The sequence below is a fragment of the Juglans microcarpa x Juglans regia genome, chromosome 5D (assembly GCF_004785595.1).
Source record: "Juglans microcarpa x Juglans regia isolate MS1-56 chromosome 5D, Jm3101_v1.0, whole genome shotgun sequence".
Lineage (NCBI taxonomy): Eukaryota > Viridiplantae > Streptophyta > Magnoliopsida > Fagales > Juglandaceae > Juglans > Juglans microcarpa x Juglans regia.
Genome location: NC_054602.1, coordinates 21,802,262 through 21,826,677, shown reverse-complemented (window position 1 = coordinate 21,826,677; position 24,416 = coordinate 21,802,262). Strand labels below are relative to the sequence as shown.

General features: G+C 36.6%; 1 protein-coding gene across 6 annotated transcripts; it reads right to left on the bottom strand.

Moving 5' to 3' along the window:
- Nucleotides 1–673: 673 nt before the first annotated feature.
- Nucleotides 674–23,997, bottom strand: LOC121264856 (nucleolar MIF4G domain-containing protein 1). 6 transcript variants are annotated; one of them, XM_041168170.1, is made up of 16 exons: nucleotides 23,803–23,997; nucleotides 23,613–23,701; nucleotides 23,441–23,505; nucleotides 11,324–11,359; nucleotides 11,091–11,191; nucleotides 10,157–10,997; nucleotides 9,986–10,053; nucleotides 9,440–9,522; nucleotides 7,859–7,958; nucleotides 7,670–7,755; nucleotides 6,788–6,870; nucleotides 6,187–6,314; nucleotides 5,992–6,093; nucleotides 4,227–4,520; nucleotides 4,028–4,150; nucleotides 674–1,256 (listed from the first exon to the last, which is right to left on the bottom strand). In XM_041168170.1, the coding sequence occupies exons 4-16, from the start codon at nucleotides 11,325–11,327 to the stop codon at nucleotides 873–875; spliced, it is 2,397 nt and encodes a 798-aa protein (XP_041024104.1). In that variant the 5' UTR covers nucleotides 11,328–11,359; nucleotides 23,441–23,505; nucleotides 23,613–23,701; nucleotides 23,803–23,997; the 3' UTR covers nucleotides 674–872. The 6 variants fall into 6 exon arrangements, with proteins under 6 accessions (XP_041024104.1, XP_041024103.1, XP_041024108.1 ...); XM_041168169.1 differs by having other exon boundaries at nucleotides 23,613–23,997; XM_041168174.1 differs by lacking the exon at nucleotides 5,992–6,093 and having other exon boundaries at nucleotides 23,613–23,997.
- Between the last annotated feature and the right edge of the window lie 419 nt (nucleotides 23,998–24,416).

The window sequence follows — 24,416 nt, the reverse complement described above, 5'->3', positions numbered from 1 at the left end:
AGTATTACTAGATCTAGCTTTCAAAGAAAAAGAAAAAAAAAATATGCCTCATCCCTTGACATTCGTAAACATCATGGTAACTCTCATTCAGAGAGGAGAGAGCTCACATGATGAGAGGAAGAGGATGAGGAGGGATAGAGATTAGCGTGAGTTAGGCAGCTTTTGTTGTTTTTCATCTTGTTTTTCTTTTCCTCCTCTTTTGTATGTTTTTTGCTAGGATACCCTTGCTTTATTCTACGTTATTGTTCATTGAAATGTTAGAGAAGTACAAATTGGAATCCGAAAGAGGAAGGAGACTCTACCCTACAACAGAGAGGGTGATTTCTCAGACTCTAGCTGTTGTAATATTGCATAGGTTCAAACCATTCAGGGTAATTCTGCTATAATGGCTTTTTGTTTTGTTTTTTTCCCCTTTTTCATTGTGGCTTCGCACCAAATTAGAAAAGAGGGAAGAGATCTAACGAAATCAGTTTTTTTTTTCGTTTTGTGAGAAATGGGTCTTAACCTAATGCACCATCCCTCCCTGGAATCAGTGTAATCAGACCATTCCATAAGTCATCATTGAAGTTTATCAGAGTATAATATTAAATTTGACACACAAGATTCAATTGGGTGGCAACTGTAGAGCTCACTCAACAAATGAGAATGAGCATAAGCATCTTTGAGAGTGGAGTAAATACAAAAAATTTTATATACCATGCTTAGCCAAAGAAAAAGGAAAGAAAACCATCTGCATAATACTCCTATCCTTCTAAATAATTCAACTTTCGTACACAAAAAGGTCGGTATATTCCAAAATTTGGTGCGGCGATAAAATTAGAATGTAGTAAGTACACTTTAACCTACAAAATTGGTAAGGTGAGAATGGAGACTCACATGAGGATTCCTTCAGCATTATTAAGGGCTCTCTTCACAACCCTAAATTTTTCTGTCATGGCTTTATTGGATTTCACAACGTACTCCTTGATGAAAAACTCAATGCCATGTCTAAGACTTTCGAGGTCAGGGGTGACAGCCACACGGGTGAATATGTTCCATATGAGCTTATCAGGATACTCAAAAAGGGCCTCAAATAGCATTCGGAAGTGCATAATCCGTCTTGGGGTGAGCTGCCTGATATCACCCAATTCTACAGACTTTAAAACTGCTAGGGAGAGGGTGAAAGAAGCAAGCATCTCTGCTGCAAATTTTGCCAGGTGCAATGACCTAGTATGCTGCATCGACTCCAGCTCTTTGAAGTGGTCCCAAAGGCAAAACTGAGAAATTACAGCAGGTAAAAGCAAGATTAAAAAAATTATTTTAGGAAAAAGAATATAGAAAGGGCACTGCATTTTCAAAATGATAAAGAAATAAACAAACCACAGGAAAAAAAAAAAAAAAAAAAATTATAGTTATGGAACTTTTAAAACAGCTCAATACAAATCAATGCAAGTTTATCAAAAACAATCATATGTCAGACTTCAAAAATAAAAATTGAGGTCATAGCAAAACGTTCATCATTTTTTCTTTTTATATACATTGTGCAGATAAAAGAGAGAACATTGTAATCGAAGCCAAAGGTATAGAGCTTCCATTGGAGTGGGCAATGTTGGCCCACATGAACATCAATCATTACCAGAAATTTGGCATCGTATGGAAATCTGAATGCTCTCATTTATTTGTGGTTATCTTGGATTGTGGGAATTTCTTCCAGCCAATAGATAAAATATGAATCTATAGAAGGGGTATGAGATTCTAGGTGTATGAGATGAGTGACCGAAAATATTCGATGGTTCTTTAAGTAATAACAAGAAATAACAGAATCAAATATAAGAGCAAAGTGATGGCCTCAAGAGGGGTCTACACCCTTCGCATTGCAAGGGGTGAGGAGGATAGCAATGGGGGATATCCCCCTGGCATAATCTATAGAAGGGTATGAGATTCTAGGTGTATGAGATGAGTGACTGAAAATATTCGATGGTTCTTTAAGTAATAACAAGAAATAACAGTATCAAATATAAGAGTAAAGTGATGGCCTCAAGAGGGGTCTACACCCTTCGCATTGCAAGGGGTGAGGAGGATAGCAATGGGGGAGATCCCCCTGGCATGCAAGGCAGAGCACCCTGCAAGCGAGGTGGGAATGTCCCCCACCACAAGATGGAGTGCCCCCCCCCCCCCCCCCTGTATTGATGGAAGTAGCAACATCGCAAGGAGTGGCTTGAGCAATCCCTTGCAAGGGGCTTATCTCTTAAAGGTCTCACCTCCCTCTCCCTCTACAAATCTCCTTCCACCTTGGGAACTGTGGAAGACCCACCCCCAATACCCTATCACCCAGCCAAAAGGGTCGTGCAAGAAGGTCTCCCTCCACCCCACTCTTGGTGAGGGGGCCTGCCACAGGGAAGGGGCAACCCTCCCTCTGCATTTTTCTTTCTTTTTCAATTTCAATCACTTATTATTTTTATTTTTTTTAATCGGTAATCATTATTTTTAAATTTTAGTTTTAAGAAGTTTAATTTTGATTGTTTTAAATTTTTCTTGCTAAGCAATGTTCTTTTCCCAACAGGAAAGGAATATCTATTGCTTCTAGTTTGTTGTTATTCCACATGAATACCTATTTGCTTCTAGGCTCTACTCTGCAGGCCAAACGTGCCCTAGGTTATAAGTAATATTCCTCACCCCTTAAACTTGTCCTCCCCAGGAGAAATAACAAAACCTTAGTCGATGTTCCTCCAAAGTCCTCTAAGAAAAGAACCAACTTAGTGTCCAGTTTGCTGCATCCCACATATCAACACTAAAAGGAAGGCCAATAACATCACTCTTTTAAAATGCAAGGTTTTCTTGTGATTTAGAAATGACAATTCCAGCTACATCATTTACTTCGATGACGTATGCAATAAATCAGAGTAATGTAGAAGTCCTAATGGAAGAGAATGGTATTGACATCTATCTACTCGTTATTCAGCTAAAACTAACAAATTAAATGAAATTCAAACAAATAATATCCAAATATCCACCAAGCTACTCTCCATTTGTGTGTTTTTGTGTGTGATAAAAGTTGAAGCCAGATTCAGATGCAATAAAACCAAATTGACTCATAATACTTGCCCTGCCCTGTCCTAAAAAGCCCCTCCCCTGCACTGCCATGTAAATTCAAGCTGACGATTTAATTATCTACTACCATTAAAAAATTTCAGCATCCTCTTTGACAATAATACTCAATCCTTCATCCAAGGCAAAAGAAATATACAAGGACTATAACCAACATTTCTCCATAGATATCCATGCGGTGTGTAAATGTGGTTGACCATAGGCATGAGCTTCCAGTAACATAATCAGAGTGTTCAACGAGGTAATAGATCCAACTACTTCAGTCCTAGGAAGCATTTTTCGACCTCGGTTGCATTGCTCAGAAACATATATACCAAAATAATTAAGTATTCATTGTACTTTTGCAATTGCATTGCACATAATAACCCTTGAGTCTATAAGATGATTGTCACTTAAAGCAAGGACCAAAAATCACTTAGACATGCTATAACCCCAACCAAAAATTCTGCAGTATCTCATCATCTCTACAAGTAGACAGAAGCTATTTTTGTCACACATAAAGGCCAGCAATCTCCAATTCAAACCTAGTTCAAACTCAAATTCCAGGGTTGATGCCACAACCAGGCAAAGTCTCCCAAGAAATATTATTACTCAAATAAAATCACTGAATAAAAACAATGGTAGTCTTTAGAAGATCGCAAAGTGTATAACAAACTGCGATTTAACAATGAAACAAAAATAAGAAAAAACCAAAAGGTCAAATGAATGGCCCGATATTTTCACAAGATTATGTAATTGTCAAAATCCGCTGATATAATAATTTTCAATTAATTATCAAAAAATCAGAAAGAAAGCATACCTAAGGTATGGAACATGTGAATTTACATAACAAACCATGTGTCTGAATTTAAAAAACAAAATTTCTGGCCATGCTTTACCGAAAATTTCATTCTAAAGTCACCAAAATAAATAAAAAATAAAAAAAGGAGAGAGAGAACACCTGTAAAGTGAACTTGTGGTTTTTGTCATGCTCACACAACTTGGAAGCGAGAACAGTGTAATACTTATTAAATACTTTCTCCTGTAAACAGCATTCTACAAGAACACGCATGATCTCTCTGTCCTGTGAATATAAGTGAAAATTAACAATCAGAAAATTAAATACAGTTGCCAAAATAAGGAGACCACAAGGCACCCACCTGCTTTCCATGTAAATCCAACCTTAGAAGCTTCTCAAATGTATCAATGTAGTCCTCCCCACTCATTACTATACAAAAGATTGCCCGTCTGGCATCTGTATTCATCCTCTGTGCAGCAGCAAGCTGCAGCATTTTTTGGGCTTCAAGAACCTCTTTGTCTATATTGCTGGCAACTTCTTTAACATTGTCCACTGTGGAAGCCATGTCACCAGACAACCACCATTGGCCCTTCTTCTCAGGATCGACAAGCTTGCTCCATTTGAGCCCTCTAATCAAAACATCTTCTACCCTTAACTGAAAATAAAGAATAACCAAGGACTCAATGTCATACAAAAAGATAATGGAAAATTGAATTGTCTTCCTAAATCAAATCAGACACTCATTATTTCGGAAAGCAAAATGTTAAAATAAATTTAGATTATCTTGAGTTTCCATGAGCTATCCTTATTCCTAGTCATACTTTCACGCCTAGAGCTATGATACACTTTTTTTTTGGTACTGGGCATCCAGGTACAAAGTCCCGACTAATCCCAAGGGTGCACAGGCTCTTGATGAGGAGTTTACTGCAAGTGCACCTCGGGCAATTAGAATTCTATTCGATGGCCCCTAGAAATTGTTTGAACCCAAGAGTTCAAATCTTAGACCTGGAGGAAGCATATCACCAAGACCAAGGCTCTTACCACTTGAGCTAACCCCTCAGGGTTGAGTAACGATACACTAACAACCCATTTACAACTAATTTTTACAACTTTTTTTTTTTTATTGGCACCTGGTGTCCGAGAACAAAACGTCACCGTAAAGAAAAATTGTCACTTTTCATTGAAAAGTTTTGGGTGCCCTGTGCACCCCGGAGATTAGTCAGAACGCTGTTCTTGAACACCCAGTGCCAAAAAAAAAAAAATTGGGTGTATGGAGATAAGTTTTTTTGTGTCAGGAAAAGGTAAACCTCAAGATGAGACCATATAACTCACAATTTACATTGGCGTGCAAAACCGAAGTTTCAAAGAGAGAGCAACCTCATGGATTTTAAGGAGAGACAATGATCATGGCGAAGAGGCAAAAACATTTTTTATGTACCAAGTAAAACATGGCAGCTATGACTAATGTAATGACAAATTGGTCAATGTTAAATATTAATCAGAAGCAAAAAAAAGAAGAAAAGTACCAAGAAACAAAAAAAAGAGAGAGAATTATAAATTAAAATTCCTAGCTAAACTGAGACAGAATGACACTATTAGCACAAAGAAATTTGATGATAAGATGCGTATTTAAGTAGAGGAAAAACAAAAAACAAAACATTTCAAAATACCCAACGCATACAAACTCCCATCTTACCATATAGCATTCCATGAATCAAAAGGAGAATCCACCACAATTTCTTTGGTAGATCCCAACACATTTGTTTTCCAAATTATGTGCACAATGAAGTTCATAATCATTCATAAGGTTTCGATACCAAGCTATTCTAGTCAATGTATGAACCAAAACATGTTCACTGTTGTATTGAAACTACAATGTATATTACTTGGGCGCTTCTCTTCAAAACAATGTCTTAAAATGAGTAATAAATAGGATGCACCCCTTATTGCGCTTTAGAGACAATCTCCCACCGCAACACCAGTGGTAGCCCCTTAAAAGTCAAGCCTCCTCAAACCAAAGCCTATCCTCCCAAGTCCCATTACAAAAATAACAAAGTGTAATAAAACATTCTAAAAAAATATGCTGAACTAAATGTTAAAAGATTGAAACTATTAACTAGAAAGACCTTTTGTAGCCATTTCTTTATCCGGGTGTGATGAGCGGGATCCTCTTTAGGCCTTTTCTTGTTGTTCTTGATGTCACATATGGTTTCAAGCATGAATTCCATCTGCAAGCATCACCAATTACAATCTTTGCAATTATGAAACAGAAAAAAAAGGTGAAAAATTCATAATAATGTCAAAACGTTTAATAAACTTACTCTCTTGCTATTTATATTTTGTTGGCCATCTCCAGAAGAAGCTTTCAAGTCATTCACCCTATTCTGAATACTGAGAATAAAATTTTTCATTGCAGAAGGATCATCACTCCTTATTTTCATTCCACAGCCTGTGCAGTTAATAGTAGTTCAAATCAGACGAGTTGCTGATGACATCCACGCAGTTAATAGTAGTTCAAATCAAACGTGTTGCTGATGCCATCACGCAATTACAAAAGATAGAACAATAATTTCATGCTATCATAAAATATAGAATGCAAACACTATAGCATGCAAACAAAAATACCTGGTTATTGGATATATATCATTATGTATTTTAAGCACAAAAACGATATATATAAAATGTGTGACATGCAAGCACTTGCCAAAAAATGGATCCCATTTGCAAGCAATAACTAGTTTGGAAATATACATGATGCTGATTTTAAGCACAAAAACACTAAATAAAGCGCTTGATATGCAAGACTTACTAAAAATGGACCCCCCTTGAAGCTTAAAGTTGATAGAATTCTGATAACAAGGTATAAAAGCCAAAAAATCCACATATGCAAAGACCGAATATCAAAAGTTTAAAGAGGCTTACATTGCAAAGTTGTCAAGATGGTTGAGACATCTATCTCTGTTAATCGCTTGCTCAACATTATCAAAAAGTCATATATCAACTCACTGTGACGAATCATCAGAAATAAAGCTATTAGAAAGGATTGTTACATACTGTACAAAAATTTATGGCACACTAACTGAAACAGAGTGAAACTTCTGCACAAGGACACATCACTCATCAAGCAACTACTACAATTTAGATAGCTCAAGTTAGGGATTCAATCACTCATGTTGTTCCTTGTAACGCCCCAATGGAAGGCCCAAACCATATGGCCTATACTCCAAAAGGACTAGTCAATGATACAATTGGAGCCCCATTGAAATATTATAAAGAGCAAGAACTTCTCATTTCCAAGCAATGTAGGATACCATACACCACCTACCCTTATCCTTCTCATATGGCGTATCACACTCCTAATGCATATGCCCAAAACATGGACAAATCATGCCATAATATCATAAAGAAAACTGCTTTCATTTCAACAAAAACACAATCTCCCAATACACTCTTTTCTTTTGAAGGGAGTTGAAGCAATTTCAGAGCTGTCATAGAATACATAGCCTCATTCCTTACAACAAATTAGTAATTTAATGAATGTAAAGGGACTGATGTTTACAGTATGTACATCACATCTGTGCATGTGTTCATCACAGGATTAACTCTGCCTTCAAATTGAAGCATGTATCTTCACATGTACTAGAGCTTGATGAGCAGAAATTTGACCATGCCAAAAGATATTGTCATCCAGCAACCTAAATCAATGTGTCATGACATATGCTTTTGAAGTCCTTGATTTTTTTTACCTCTTGCCGTGATAATTTTACAGAGTAAGAGTCCAGGTTAACAGAAGTTATTATTTACCTTGAGCAAACTCCAAATATGTACAAATAGGATAGCAGAAGAGAGAGATTTCGCAAAGAAAGAGTGTCTTCTTTGTGGTATTCATCCTGGGTAAAAAAACATAATTTTTCTCAGTACAATTTTCTAATTTTTTTTGTAAGTAGTCAAAGAATTTTGTAGCTAACAACTAGCAATACGGTGTGATCACACCTCAAAACATAGAGCAAGAGAAGCCATAAGCTTTGCACTGAAGTCAATTCCAACCAAACATGCCATCCCTGCAACAAAAGCACCAAAAACAGCAGCATACCTACACAAAGAGCAGAGCAGATAGGGAGTTACTAAGAAAATTAAATAATAATAATAATAATAAAAGAAGGGGGAAAATAATATAGGGTCCAGTTTATATATATATATATATAATATACTTATGGAATAAACTAATGTTCAAATAAAAAAAGCTCCATCTTGTGACATTCAACAAGTTTTATGGATTCACAATTTTTTTTTTTATAAGTTATGGATTCACATAATCCACGGACCCCAAAAAGAAAAGAAAAAAAACAACTTTTGATAAGAAAATAATCATTATCCATCAAAACTCCCTTGTATATGGAATTTTGGTCCTTGGATGAACAAAGCTGACAAAGTATATAAATGGAATAATGAGCCAACATTAATTAATTAAAATTTCCGAAATAAAATTTAGAAGCAAAGCCATCTATAGAGTAAGGAACAGAAAAGTTTTGATTTTTCTTTTCAACATTACTGCCAAATCTAACGAAAACAATTCAACTCTCGAAGTTCTATTTGCAAAAGACAAAAGAGGTGTTTGGGGACTCTTTCATAGATACGAAAGATCTATAACAAACAAATAACAGTAAATAAATAAATTGTACGAAAAATATATTCGAGGATTTCTTTAGATAGATAACATATTCACTACATATAAAATGCAGTTTTCAAAATTAAATTGTTCACCACCTAAATTGGACTCATGTTCTTAGAGCTCTTATGCTTCATTCAAAAGGATATATTTTTCGTTTGTTTTGATGAGTTAAACTTCATTAATCACACAAGATATCTTGAAAGTTTATCAAACATGAAATATTTTCACCAATGGAACCTTTTCATCTTTTCCAATTTTTTTTTTTTTTTTATCAGTAAATAAGAATTTTATTAAAATAGGCAAAGCCAAGCACAAGGGACTTATACAAGAGCGACATCTTTTCCAAAATTAAATTGTTCACCATAGGAAATGGACTCGACATTCTTAGAGCTTCCATTTTTCAGTCATAAGGACTTTTCTCTTTATAAGTTATACTTCATTAATTCTGCAGAATATCTTGAAATTTTTATCAAATTCAACCAAAACCAAAATGATCTTTCTCCAATACTCAGAATGACGGAACATGAGATGATATTGAATTGAAACACTAAGTGCCACCCCCCCCCCCCCCCCCCCTCTTTGGGCCCCCTCTTTCTTGCTTCGTACAGATAAATTAATAAGGGGCACATTTGCACACAAAGCAGAGCCTTCACAATGCTGTTCAATGGATTTGTTCCCAAAACAGGACGTTTAAAAAATAATAGAAAAAGAAGTGTTAAATTTTCATGTGGAGGAAGTAGGCTGAGGAAGCCACAGCTAAGAAACAGAAATGAAGTAGAAGAAATGAATAACCTCCATAAAGAGATTTGTACGCAGTAATTGTCATATTGTATTGGACCATAGGCTTTTATAAGAGGAAGGGAAAAGAGACTTGAGATGAAATAAACCAATACACACTTAACTGTTCATTGCCACGAGGACCGCCAGAACAAGATGCCAAAACCTCCTCACTGATTATCTGGGAAGCAGTACCACGAGCAATAGACTGCAGATGGATTGAATAAAAAATGTAAAAGACAATTCTGGACCAGCAACTTCATAATATTCTCCTCGACAAAACTATGATAGAAACAGGTGAGAACTAAAACATTTGAGAAAATGAAGACTCGACTCCCAAGGACACTGTTGCACCAGGACAGGTCTCCTGGGTAAAAAAGAAAATGTATAAAATCTAAATCTGTTTTAGTCAGATATGTATCTTATCATTTTTGTTGGTGAAACTAGAACCTAATTCCACCCCCCAACCATTACCAACTGTGTCAGATACATCCCACACTAAAAGGTGCTGGGGTGGTATCTGTGGGCTGGGAATATCCAGATTCCAGGAATATACAGCATATGACCATCTCAAAAGAATCTATAGAAGCATTAATATATATGAAAGTCACATAACTTATAAAAAATAAATAAATAAATAAATAAATAAAAGATATATGAAAGTCACATACAAGAAGGATTCTAGAGATCTCCCCCGTAATTGATTCCACGTTAGATTCAGACAATCTATTCAGAAGACCTGTGGCAAGTTAAGGATTTGAAACTTAGAAAGCAAGTAGCAGTTCAGCATAAAGGGCAGGGCACAGAAGGCCTTGTTATACTTAAAAGCACAAATTTCACACCTCGTATATGTCTGCGTATTTGGGGATACTGCTCTGATTCCTTTTGTGAACAAGCTCTTGAATGAGGAGCAACATATTTTCCATCTCCCTTACCCGCAGGTGCCTTGCCAGGAACTTCTTCCAACACCCCTTCTGCAGCACAAGACACAACTGGCTTGGATGCACTAACATTTGTATCACCCACCACATCACCATTTTTTCCTTGCTCTAACAACTTTCTTTTCCGATGCTTCTTCCTCAAAGGTGCATCAGCAGGAACATCTTCCGACATTAATGCATCACATGTTTCAATGGATTTAGAAGATCTAACACGAGGGTCACCTAAAATGTCACTTTCTGGCCCTTCTTCCAACAACTTTTTCTTCCTAAGTTTCTTACTTTTAGAGCTCTTTTCAGGAAATTCCTCAGCAATTGGGAGTTCTTCCCCTAAAGAATCAATGATAGATGGGAACCCTTCCAATAACAAATTGACATCATCATCCTCTCCTCTCAATTTTCCACTCTTCACCTTTAGTTTCTTTGCAAGTTTCCTTTCCAGTTCCAAATCCTCCTCTGCAGATGCAGCAGTACTCTGCATCCCCATCTCAAGATACTCTTCAAACTTTGTCTTTTTCAAATTTCCTTTAGAACCCTTCTTTCTTTCCACCACCTTTGATGATCTAGAACCATTAAGTCCCACAGACAGAGGCTTGTTAGAAGTCTCTGAGTTCTGATGTCTCTCAGGCTTACCCTTTGATTGTAAAATTTCTTTCTTCTGTACATTTTGTTCTAACAAATTATTCAATTTGCTCACCTTTTTTGAGTTTGAATTCCCAGGTTTTTTCCGAAGATTTCGATATTCCTGTTGGCATGAAATTCACATTATACAAAAGAATAACCAAAAAGTTTTTTCCAGAGTCCAAAAGAAAAAATAAAAACATAAAATTTATTTTACCTGATGTTGGAGCCAAGCTTGATGCTTTTGCGCTTTCTTTCCAAATCGTGCTTCTTTTCGCTTTTCTCGGCGTGATTTCTCGTCTGAATTTTTTTCTTTAACTGATTAAACCAAAAAAATAAAAGATTTAAGATGTCTTTGTATCTAAAACCAAAGGAAGGTTGAAATTCAAATCAAACTTAATGATCTGAACTATAAGCTTAAAAAAATAAAATAAAATAAAAGATGCTCACCCATGCCTCCTGATTAAGCTTCCCAAACTTAATGAACTGCCAAGAAAAATACAAACATGTTACATGAACATCCCAACCCAAGACGGATAGAGTTCCTACTAAAACTTTTGACTTTTCCCCCATTTACAAAACTTCAAATACAAGATATCCAAAATAATTTTCAACAGTCCCATTAGTTCAACCAGAATTCAGAGCATATATCAAGTAGAATAACAGCATAACCAAATGGTGCAAACAAAACTAACCAAAAATTACATCTACACCTAGAAGTAGGGGTGTGTAAGGTTTTCGGTCCAGACCAAAAAACCCGACCCGACAGAACGATTTCAGTCGGACCGGACGATAACCTTTCCGGTCGGTCTTAGTCCTGAAAATTCCAAGTTTCCGGTTCGGTCTCGGAGTAGGCTTTTTTCACCCCCGACCGAACTAAATATATATGTTTCAAAATAATTTTTTAAATAGTATTACATATAGTAGTATAACTTAATTATCTAATTTTCACCCAAGCTATGACCATATAAATGTTATATATACTATTAACTAATATGTTATTAACATTTGGCTACGTTTGGGTACCAAGAGTACCTCAAGTACTCTCACTACTATTCTTTACTTTATTATTACTTTTTACATATTTTTTTACTATTCATTACTTTTTACCTACTATTCATTATTCTATTATTACTTTTTCACTATTTTTTCACTACTATTCACAAACATTCTCAACACTTCTCAGGTATTCTCACTACCCAAACGTACCCACCTATCAAAAAAAACAGTTAACTAATATATTATATGTTTAATCATAATATTATACGCAATGATACATACTCTAGTATCTACACCTAATTAAAACACTTAGGTACATTTTTTGTAAGATACCAAAGTTGCAAGTATGAAGTATCCATGGACAATGACAAGTATTTGTTAAACCTTATATAAAATATTAAAATTTTAAGATAGGTCATTATGCGTTAACTATCATAATTCATACACAAACCATTAACTATTGAGTACTAAGTTAATAGCTATTAACATCATTAATATATTAATGAGTTAGTTAGATAATCCACATTAAAGAACTCAATTAATTTGATTTTACTATTTTATATAATTTTTATCTATTAATTTATTTGCCAAAAAAAATATTTTTGGTAGTTAATTTTGGTAAGTTGGGCCTTTAACAAAAAAAAGGCCCATTTTGTACAAGCCCAACCCAAATGGACCAATCAGACTAATAAAGGCTAATAACCAATATATTGCAAGGCATATCGTCACCTATACATTTTGTTTACATAAAATATCAAGGAAGGTATGATCATAGTTACTTACCTTGAACTTTATGCAGTCAATCACATTCACATCAATAGGCACCTATACATAAGCATATTGTCACACCAACTTCTACTTTGAGTGCATCATTAATTTTAAAGACTAAAACTCCACTTAATGAGGCTATCCGTGAGTTTCAACCCGCAATAATTATCCAACTTATAAGCTCCAAAATTACCTTCCACGTTTTTGTAATCCAAACAAATATTCATAATAATATATAATTGAATCCCAGAATAATTTCTCTTTTAAAACCAGGCAACCCATAACCATCAATCGAACCATATATACATCCAACTCATAATATACATGTTATCCGCAACTCTAAATATGTCTCATATAGTTAAACTCGTCACACTTGTTTGATCCATATCACCTAAGATGTTTTCCTCCTTAAACTAATTTGTCAAAACCCTCACAATATATTAACCTCAAATGTATCTGTCATGACCATATTAATCCATACATATAACCTAGCCTGTGATCACAAATTCATTCAACCCATAGCCGTCTTACTACTCCAACTTGTAACTTAAACAACATGTAGCATAAATATGGACCCATCTCCTTAAATGCGTGAAAGAGAAAAACCCTTGTTGTAAAGCCCCTTCTTGTAGGTCAGGAATATTACGTACATTCGTAACATAATGCTCGGTAAAGAAATTCAATCACATAAATTACCTTATCTATTGGGTCATAAAACTAACTTAGCATGACAGTCTTTCATTACATAAAAGCTAGAACATAAAGAAATGATCTAAACTAGTTTTCTGTGATACTAACACTGCTTAAGTGTCTAATCATACACACAGTCTTTGGAAATTTATTCTACTCCTGGCACTCCTGCTCTAAAATCCACGAAATCATCATCTAGGACATTAAAACATAAAATAGAGAAACAAGCAAATGAGTCAAAGACTCAGTAATAGCGCATCATACTATAAACTTAACTTAGTTTAACATTAGGCGTAATTTTGAAAACTTACATATATCGTCACAATATACACATAACATATAGATCATTCTTTAGCAACATATGCAAAATCAAACATAATCATGGAAATACATGTAACATGGATGCATGAATGACTAACTCCATGCATTTCCTATCATTCGTACATGACTTATTCCTCGTCTTTCACTTATTTCGTGGCCATCATAACATGTGTGCATTGGTCCAATTATCGTTGACCGTATATAACATATCATAACATAGGGTGAACCACACTTGGGTCTATGGCACTGTATAACGTATCATAACATGTAGTAAAACACGCTTGGGTCCGTGTTATCACATATCATTTTTTTTTATAAGTAAAATAAGTATTTATTAAACCACCAACTGTCAATTACAAAGGTAGAAACAGCCCTAATTATGTAGGCACATTAGAAACTAAGAAATCATGAAGGTCCATGCCATTAAAATCCACCGCAATGGCCCAAGTACAAAGAGTCCTAAAAAATAATAGTTTTAGCTCTGCCAAGGATCTTTCTTTGTCTTCAAACGTCCTCCCATTACGCTCTTGCCATAGACACCACATAATACAGATAGGGATCATCTTCCAAACCGCTCTAATCTGTCTCACACCTTGAATTAATTGAGATCCAGCAAGCCAATACATCCAAAACAGTTTCCGGCATAACCCATGCTAAGTCCATTCTTTTAAACACCTCATCCCAAAGAGTCCTGGCTACCTCGCAGTGTAAAAGTAAATGATCCACCGACTCACCCCAGCTTTTACACATACAACACTAATATGCAATGATTATCATCCTTTTTCTCAGATTATCCGTGGTGAGAATCTTGCCCAAAGACGTTGTCCACACAAAGAAAGAAGCTTTGGGAGGAGCCTTATTGCGCTAAAGCCTTCTCCATGGAAACTGTATCTCAGGAACTCTTGTGAGGACCTTATAGAAGGAACGAACAGTTAACACTCCTTTTCCTGCAGGACTCCACCACAAATCATCTTCATGCTGAATATTTGGACGACAAGAGTACAAGAGACTATAAAAATCTTCAAAACTCCCCATCTCCCAATCCTGTGCTGCTCGATTGAAATTAATGTTCCAATGAATGCTCCTACCTGAGACTTCCATGACCTCCGCCACTGTAGCATCTTTGGCACTTGCAATCAAAAAAAGAGTAGGAAACAGATCTTGTAGAACATTGGTATTACACCAAACATCCTTCCAAAATCTGATCTTGGAACCTGTCCCCAATTGCAATCTAGTGTGTCGATGGAAAACCTCCCATCCTCTTCTAATATGTTTCCATAGCCCAATTCCAGAGGCCCTTCTAACTTCTCTAGTACACCATCCCTCTCCTAAAACACCATATTTGTTCTCAATCACAATCTTCCATAGAGTGTCTGGTTCCTTGGTATATCGCCACAACCATTTCCCAAGTAACGCCCGATTGAACGACCTCTAATCATCAGAGTGCTTTCATTCCTGGTCGTTTAATTACTGATAATGTGTTGGCGGCCTATGAAACAATCCATACTATGAATTATGGTTTAAAAGGGAAAGAGGGGTTCATGGCTGTGAAACTTGATATGAGTAAGGCTTATGATAGGGTTGAATGGAGTTTTTTTAAGCTAGTCATGGAAAAATTGGGCTTTGGGCAAAGATGGGGGTAAGTTTGATTATGGAATGTGTCACTTCTGTTAATTATTCAGTTTTAATGAATGGTGAACCACAACAAAATTTCCAGCCTTCAAGGGGTCTTAGATAGGGGGATCCCTTATCTCCATACTTATTTATTCTCTGTGCTGAGGTGTTCAATGGTCTCATCTCACATGCTCATATGCATGGTTCTCTCACTGGTGTGCCAATTGCAAGAGGGATGGTTCAAGTTTCACATCTATTCTTTGCTGATGATTGTTTACTCTTTATTAAAGCTTCTTCATTAGAATGGAGTAGTTTACAAGATCTTCTTCTGTGTTATGAGAGAATTTCTGGACAGCAATTGAACAGGGATAAGACTTCTTTATATTTTAGCAAAAATACAGCATGGGCAGTGAGGCAAAATATCAAGGAGATATCTGGGCTAGAATCAACTGGATGTTTTGAGAAAAACCTTGGATTACCATAGATGGTTGGTAAAAACAAAACTACTTCTTTCAAAGGGATAGTTGATAGAATATGGGGAAAGCTTAACAGCTGGAAATCAAAGTTTTTGTCCCAGGCTGGAAAAGAAGTCTTACTCAAAGCAGTAATACAAGCTCTTCCAACTTATTGTATGGGCTTATTTTGATTACCAAAGACTCTTCGCTGTCAGATTAATCAAATGATGCAGCAATTTCTTTTTTTTTTTTTGGGTCATCAGGACAATGATCATAAGATCCATTGGTTGAGTTGGAAAAGAATGAGTACTTTAAAAAGAACTGGGGTTTGGGGTTTCGGGATTTAGAGGCTTTCAACACAGCTATGTTAGCAAAGCAATTATGGAGAATATTACAACAACCTTCATCCTTATCTACTGAGATTTGTAAAGCAGAGTATTTTCCTAATTCATCCATTTTTGAAGCTGTGTTACCAACAAATGCTTCCTATGCTTGGAAAAGTATTTTTTCAGCAAGGAACTTATTGAATGCAGGTCTGTGGTGGAGGGTTGGGAATGATAATAGTATTCGAATCTGAAAAGATAAATGGCTGCCAAAACCTATTACTTATAAGGTTCAATCCCCAATTACTGTGCTTGGTGAATATGATTTGGTTTCAGCACTTATTATTCCTGATACAACTATTTGGAATAAATCTTTGGTGTAATCTATTTTTAGTGAAGATGAAGCTGATATGATTCTTAATATGTGCATTAGTCCTATGTCAAGAAAAGATAGAATGGTATGGGGGTGTAGTAATTATGGGAAATTTTCAGTTAAAAGTGCATATTATCTTCAACTTGATTTAAATTCAAGCATTTCACGCTCATCTTCTCAAGCTACTGATTTTGATAAAATTTGGCAGAAAGTTTGGACCTCTAATACACCACCAGTGGTGAAATTTTTTATTTGGCAGGCTTGCCGTGACATACTACCAACTCGAAGTAATCTTAAACTGAATCATGTGCTGCAGGAGGATCTATGTCCTATTTGTGAAACTGAAGTGGAAACTGTGACACATGTTCTTTGGGACTGTCCTTCTGCTAAGGATGTGTGGGCTCTTTGTTGTAAAAAGCTTCAAAAGTTACTGATCTTAATTTTATGCACCTGGCTCTCAAAATGGTAAGAGTACTTAGACAATGCAGATTTTGAATTATTCTTGGTTATAGCTAGACTCTTATGGCTGAGACAAAATAAACTTTGTATGATGGCTTGTTCCAGCATCCCTCTCAACTGTTTCAGATGGCTAATGTCTCTTTGGAAGAGTTTCAGTTAACTATTCAATCTTCACTTCTAAACACAATGCAAGAGCAAGTTCCTGTCCAGGTTTGGCAGCCTCCATTTTCAGGTTTCATAAAAGCAAACTGGGATATTGCTATGATCTATCAAAGTAAGTTGGTGGGTATTGGAATTATTCTAAGGGATGAAAAGGGGAGTGTTATTGCTACAAAGCAGATCTGTAAGTTTGGAAATCCAACACCTCAAATTGCAGAGACTTTTGGAGCTTTCTTAACTGCTGCTTTTTGTATGGAGCTGGGATTTGACAAAGTGATTTTTGAGGGAGATATCAAGAATGTTGTGAATTTTATTAAAGCTTCTACTGGTTTATATTCCCCTCTTGTGGTCATCTTATACAAGATGTTCTTGCTTTGCTGTCTGCCTTCTCGGGTTGGGACTTCTATTATGTTCCAAGAGATGTTCACCATATGGCTCATCTCTTAGCTAAATCTGCTATTTATTTATCTAGTGAATCTATATTTCTGGATAAGGTTCCAGATTGTATTAAACATCTTGTAATGTCCTATGCAAATTTATAAAAGCATAGTATGTTAGATGATACAGGACAAAATAAGCTACAGGTCATTTAGTTTCAATTGTAAAGCTGTCGTTTTCCTTTTTATACATTTCTTTTCTGTTTTATTTCAAATGTACAGATCTCATTATATTCTTAGCTTGGTTTGTTAGTCAGTTAGAATATTTTTGGTGTACATAATCGCCCAGGTCACTGTCTTGAGGATATTCTAGAAAAGAGAAATTCCTCCTTCTTCACCATCGACTCTGCCTCTCTTTCTTCTTGTCTCATTGTGCTCTATTTTAATCATTTGTTGATGTGCAAAGCTCTCTGATTCTTTTTCTTACATGGTATCACAAGCAAGTGAGAGGTAATTTCAATGGCAGAAATCAACCCCAACCAGCTGACTCCACCCATTTCGCCTAGCCCTAACCCTCCACCAAATTGCCTAAACCCAACCACAATGACACCCTTTCCATGTCTCGCTACCTCAACCTCTCTGACCCCTCCAACCCTTTTCATTTAGAACGTGGAGACAGCCCAGCCATTACTCTTGTTCCCGAACTTCTCACTTCCGATAATTACGCCACATGATCTTGTGCCATGCATCGTGCTCTCCGTGCCAAGAACAAGCTGGGCTTCATCACTGGTTCTTTGCAGCAAACTACCGATCTCTTGGACCCCTTACTAAATCTATGGGAGCAGTGTAATGATATGGTGGTCTCATGGATTCAAAATTCCATTAGTCCATCTATCAAGACCAATGTGGTGTTTGTCGATAATGCTCAAGCCATCTGGAAGGACCTGGAGGAATGCTTCTCACATCAGGACGGCCCACACATTTTTCAACTTAAGAAGGCACTCTCCAGTCTTCTTCAAGAGCACGACTTTGTAAGTACCTACTATGGCAAGCTTAAGACACTTTGGGATGAACTTTCTCTTTATGATCCCTTACTTGCCTGTACTTGTGGAAACATGAAAATCCTTTCAAACCGATACCAAAGGATTGTGTCCTACAATTTTTAATGGGCCTCCATGACTCATATTCCCCATTCGTGACCAGATTATGTTAATGGACCCTATCCCATCTGTTACCAAAGTTTTCTCACTGATTCAACAACAAGAAATGCATCATCAGATGCTATCCAATGTACCCTCCCCTGAAACAATGGCCATGGCCGTTGAGAAACCCTATTTCCCTCCCAAATTAAACCAATCTTCTAAGAAGGACCGCCCATATTGCAAACACTGCAAGATCTCTAGTCATTCCTTGGAAAACTGTTTCAAACTTGGCAATGTCGTTGCCCCTACTTGTTCACATTGCCATTTAGCTAGTCATTCAGTTGACAAGTGTTACAAGTTGATTGGCTATCTCCCTGGTCACAAATTTCATTCCAAACAGCAACCCCCTTCTGGAATGAGTGCACATATGGCTTCTTATTCATTGGCTCCTGATTCTCAAGTTGCTAGTGACAACGGGATTGGTTTGACCAAGCTTCAATATTAGTAGCTTCTGTCCTTGATCTAGCCACAGGATCCTTCAACTGCGGCTGTTATCAACTACTCGGCAGTTTCCTCTCAACCCTCTTCTTCTTCCATTCATACATAAAAAATGTCTGGTATACACACTTGTCTTTCTACACACACACAGAGCACCTCACATCATGTTCCTTCTAGTTGGATACTCGACACAGGGGCTACAGACCATATGGTCTGTAATCCCTCACTTTTTACATCAATTAAATCCGTTGTTGCTTATTCTGTTAAACTTCCTAATGGGAATTCTGCTCTTGTTACTCACATTGGTGACATTCAATTAACTAATACACTCATCTTACGGGATGTTCTTTGTGTCCCTTCATTTTGTTTCAACTTAATTTCAGCGGCTAAGTTGACTCATTCTCTAACTTGCTGCATTTTGTTTTTTTCTCATTACTATTTCATTCAGGACCTGTTTTCTTGGAAGACGATTGAGAAGGGTGAGCTCAAACATGGATTATACCACTTGGTTTGCTCAGAAATTTCATCATCAGCCCTTGCACAATCTTTGTCAGATCATACATCTCATACTTACAAAATTTCCAATACCTTTTCTCCCTTTGTTAGCACAGTTACTCACCATGATCTATGGCACTATCGCCTAGGTCACTTATCTGTTCCTAGGCTTAGAATGATTGCAGATCCCATTGTAAGCAAACAAATATCTTCCATTAATGAAAATCCTTGCAATTTTTGTCCATTAGCCAAATTCCATACATTACCTTTTAATGACAACACTCATCTTTTCTCAAGAATCTTTGAACTTATTCAATGTGACTTATGGGTCCTAGCCCTACCATTGCACATGATGGGTCAAGATATATTTCTTGACCATAGTGGATGATTTTTCTCGATCCACCTGGCTCTATTTGTTGGCACATAAGTCTGAAACTAGAACCTGCATTAAATCATTTCACAATTTGGTGGAAACTCAATTTGGACTCAAGATAAAAATCCTAAGTAATAATGGTGCTGAATTTTCCATGACTGAATTTTTCAATAGTAAGGGCATCATCCACCATAGAAGTCGTGTGCAAACCCCTCAACAAAATGGCATTGTTGAAAGGAAGCACCAGCACATACTCAATATAGCTCAAGCTTTTCAATTTCAATCCAATTTACCTTGGACATATTGGAGTGACCGTGTACTCACAGCCACTTACATAACAAACAGGCTGCTCGCCCCTCTTTTACAAAATGAATCTCCATATGAGCTCCTTTTTAAAATACCACCTTCTTATGCCCATATGAGAGTTTTTGGCTCTCTATGTTTTGCAGCCACCTTGTCACATCCTAGACAAAAATTTGATCCTAGGGGTCAAAGATGTGTGTTCCTTGGATATCCCTTTGGGACCAAAGGCTACAAACTTTTAGATCTCACCACTAACACCATTTTTATTTCCCGGGATGTTATTTTTCATGAGTCCATTTTTCCTTTCAACAATCCACATCTTCTCCACCTTCCTCCACAGAATCCCCACTACCAGTTTTTTCATCCACTCCTATTTCCAGCTTTGGATCATTTCCTTCAACTGATTCCACCCTACCACATAATCCCAATCCTGAGCAAACCACTGGCAGCACTTCTTCTCCCTCACTGCCCACAATTTCTTCACCATCCTCTCCACGTCTTATCACTCCACATCAATCCCTTAGAAGGTCCACTAGACTCAGAAAAGCTCCAGAATACCTCAAAGATTTTCATTGTCACCATGCTTTGCAGCTTCCCCTTGAACAGTCGGCTTCCAAGGATGCACTTGTTTTAAATGGTAAGGTTTTCCCTCTAAGAGTATTGGCATTGGCTTCATCAAAGTTATCTCTAAAATTTGATGAAAAGTACATGATTTCTATAAATCTAAAACTTCTCTAGTCATAACTTCACATTGAATTAGCTATTGAATTCATCAAAATAATAATATAATATTATTTTTTAATAAAAATATTTTTATTTTTTTTCATATTTTACAATTACACTAATCATATGTTGATTAATAATTTAATTTGATTCTTACATTATTATTACAAGACGGCTGGAGATTAAATGTGAATAAAAAAGACCTTTGGAGATTAAAAGTGAATAAAAAATAGATTGATGAATGAATAGTAGACCTTCAAATTTGAAGAAACTTATAGATTTACTGTAGCTCAAAGTTTCACATTTATCTATTTGACTAATCCAATGCAGCCCTATTTTGATGAAATTCATCAAATTTTACATTTGGCTAGGCTTTTGATGAAGCCAATGCCAAAGCTCTAAGTCATTATTTATCTTATAGCAAATTTAATCCCTCATTTCAAGCCTTCACATCCTCCATTTCTCTCTACACCGAGCCTACATCTTACAAACAAGCTTTGAAGGATCTTGGCTGGTGTCAAGCTATGGAGGCTGAGCTTGAGGCTTGGAACACAATCAAACCTGAACACTCACAGACTTACATTAGGGCAAAGAAGCTATTGCTTGTAAGTATGTTTACAAAACTAAATTTAAGTCTGATGGAATTGTGGAAAGACTTAAAGCTAGATTAGTAGCCAAGGGCTACACACAACAAGAAGGCATAGATTTTCATGAGACCTTTTCCCATGTTGCTAAACTTGTTACTGTCAGATGCCTTCTTGCTATTGCTGCCACTAAAGGCTGGTATTTACATCATTTTGATTTAAATAATGTCTTTTTAAATGGTGATTTGAATGAGAAAATTTATATGAGAAAGCCACCTGGTTACACTAAAGGTCAGCCCCACCAAGTTTGCAAGTTGCTCAAGAGCATTTATGGGCTTAATCAAGCCTCGAGACAGTGGAATTTCAAACTTACTTCATCCTTGCTAGAGTTTGGTTTTATTCAGTCCAAATCTGACTATAGCTTATTTACTAAGCATGATGGACACTCATTTCTTGCTTTATTATTCTATGTTGATGATATCCTTGTGGCTAGCAATTCTCAAGCCTTAGTTGATTCCACTCGGTCCTTTCTTCATTGTAAATTCAAAATTAAGGATATTTGCTGCCTACGCTATTTTTTAGGTTTAGAAATTGCTAGATCATCTAAGGAAATTCATATTTCCCAAAGGAAATTCATATTTCCCAAAGGAAATGTGCCTTGGATATATTGGCTGATGCTGGCATGTTGGGTTGTAAACTCCTAAAACTTCCTCTTGATCAGAATTTTAAAATTAGCAAGGATGAAGGAACTCCCCTTTTTGATCCAAGCATTTATAGAAGACTTATTGGGAGGCTCTTGTACCTTACCATCTCTCGGCCAAATCTATGTTTTCCTGTACAATTACTAAGTCAGTTCATGGCCAGCCCATCCTCTTCTCACCTGGCAACCACATACAGACTTCTAAGGTATATCAAAGCAGCTCCAAGTCAAGGAATTCTCCTCCCTTCTTCGTCTACATTCCAACTCAAAGCCTATTGTGATTCAGATTGGGCCTCTTGCCCAAATTCGCTCAACTACAGGATATTGAATATTTCTTGGTAATTCCTTGGAATCTTGGAAATCCAAGAAACAAACCGTTGTTTCTCTCCTCAGCTGAAGCTGAGTATAGAAGTATGGCTGCCACATGCACGAAATTAACTAGGCTTCATTATCTTCTTCAAGATCTTGGCATTTCCCATAAACAAGCTATCTTTCTCTTTTGTGACAATCAGGTAGCACTTCATATTGCTGCAAACCCAGTTTTTCACGAGAGGACAAAGCATATTGAGCTCGACTGCCACTTGATTAGAGACCAAATTCAAGCAGAACAGATTACTACTGCACATGTCTCCTCCAACAACCAAGTGGCTGACATCTTTACTAAAGCTTTGCCCTCTTATCTTCTCCACTCACATCTCTCCAAGATGGGAATAGTAAATTAATATTCTCCATCTTGCGGGGGGTGTTAGATGATACAAGACAAAATAAGCTACAGGTCGTTTAGTTTCAATTGTAAAGCTGTCGTTTTCCTTTTTATACATTTCTTTTCTGTTTTATTTCAAATGTACAGATCTCATTATATTATTAGCTTGGTTTGTTAGTCAGTTAGAATATTTTTGGTGTATATAATCGCACCAGGTCACTGTATTGAGGATATTCCAGAAAAGGGAAATTCCTCCTTCTTTACTATCGACTCTGCCTCTCCTTCTTCTTGTCTCATTGTGCTCTGTTTTAATCATTTGTTGTTGTGCAAAGCTCTCTGATTCTTTTTCTTACATAGTATGACTTTTTCTCTCAAAAACGAAAAAGAAAGAGGCGTTGGAAAACATCATAAATGGGCATGGGCATTTTGGGAAGGCTGAAAACAAAACAATAAAAAGCACAGAGGCTTACGGAAGAGGAGCATCGTGTGACGGGGATTTGGGACTCACCGAGAGAGAAGGAGAGGTGCGGCGATGGAGGTGAGTTGAGTTCGACGGCGGCAACTGGAGGATCCCTCTGAACATGATGGTGCGACACAGAGAGAGAGAGAGAGTTTAGAGAGAGAAACTGTCAAACCGAAAGCAACAGAGAGAAAAGAAGAAGATTCCGGCATGGGCTCACCGGAATGGCGCGAGGTGGCAGGGGTTCCTGGTCGGCGAGTTCTGAGCAGCCCGGGTGGTGTTCCGACGTTCCCTGTGGTCGACGGTGGGCTGAGCAAAAACACACGGGCTGTTTGGTTATTGACAGCGGAGAGAGAACGACGGAGAGGGGTTCGGGGGTCGACGCACGTCGTGGAGGAAGGAGGGCTTACCGTCGGCGTTCTCTGTGGTGGTTTCCGGCGAGGTAGGTGCTTGGTTGCTACGGGAAAGGCTACGTGGGTTTGTCGAGGGTGTAGTTCTGTTGTGTAGAAGAAGAATTTTGGTTTCACGTGGGTGGGAAGGTTTCCGGCCGTGAGAATTCTGTTTGATGGAGGGACTTGTGGGAAGTGGATTGATACTAGGGTTTTTGTGAATTCGTTGCCAATTAAGAAATTATTCAAATTTGGGAAATGAATTAGAGGGTCTGTACGTAGTGGAAGAAACCTAATTAAATAAAATCGCTATTTTAAAATAGATTTTAAAAATAATAAAAATATTAATAATAACAATTATAAAAATAATAATTCTAAACTTTAATTTAGAATCCGTATAATTTAAAGGTACAATTCTTTTAACATGGTTTTTAAAAAATTTTCGTTTGTTTTTGTAAATAATATGGAATAAAATGATAAGAGATAAAAATTAAAAAATAAATAAAATATTATTAGAATATATTTTTTTAATATTATTTTTATTTTATAATTTAAAAATATTAAATTATTTATTTTCTTTATAAAAAATTAAAAAAATTAGCGTGTCCCAAATATAAAATAATAAGGTATTAGTA

Bases quoted from the DNA above. Each gene is read 5' to 3' on its own strand.
- LOC121264856 (XM_041168169.1), bottom strand. The intron at 9,523-9,985 runs GTATGTGACTTT...ATCCATCTGCAG, and splicing joins AGATCTCTAGAATCCTTCTT to TCTATTGCTCGTGGTACTGC. The intron at 6,094-6,186 runs GTAAGTTTATTA...TGATGCTTGCAG, and splicing joins AAAATATAAATAGCAAGAGA to ATGGAATTCATGCTTGAAAC.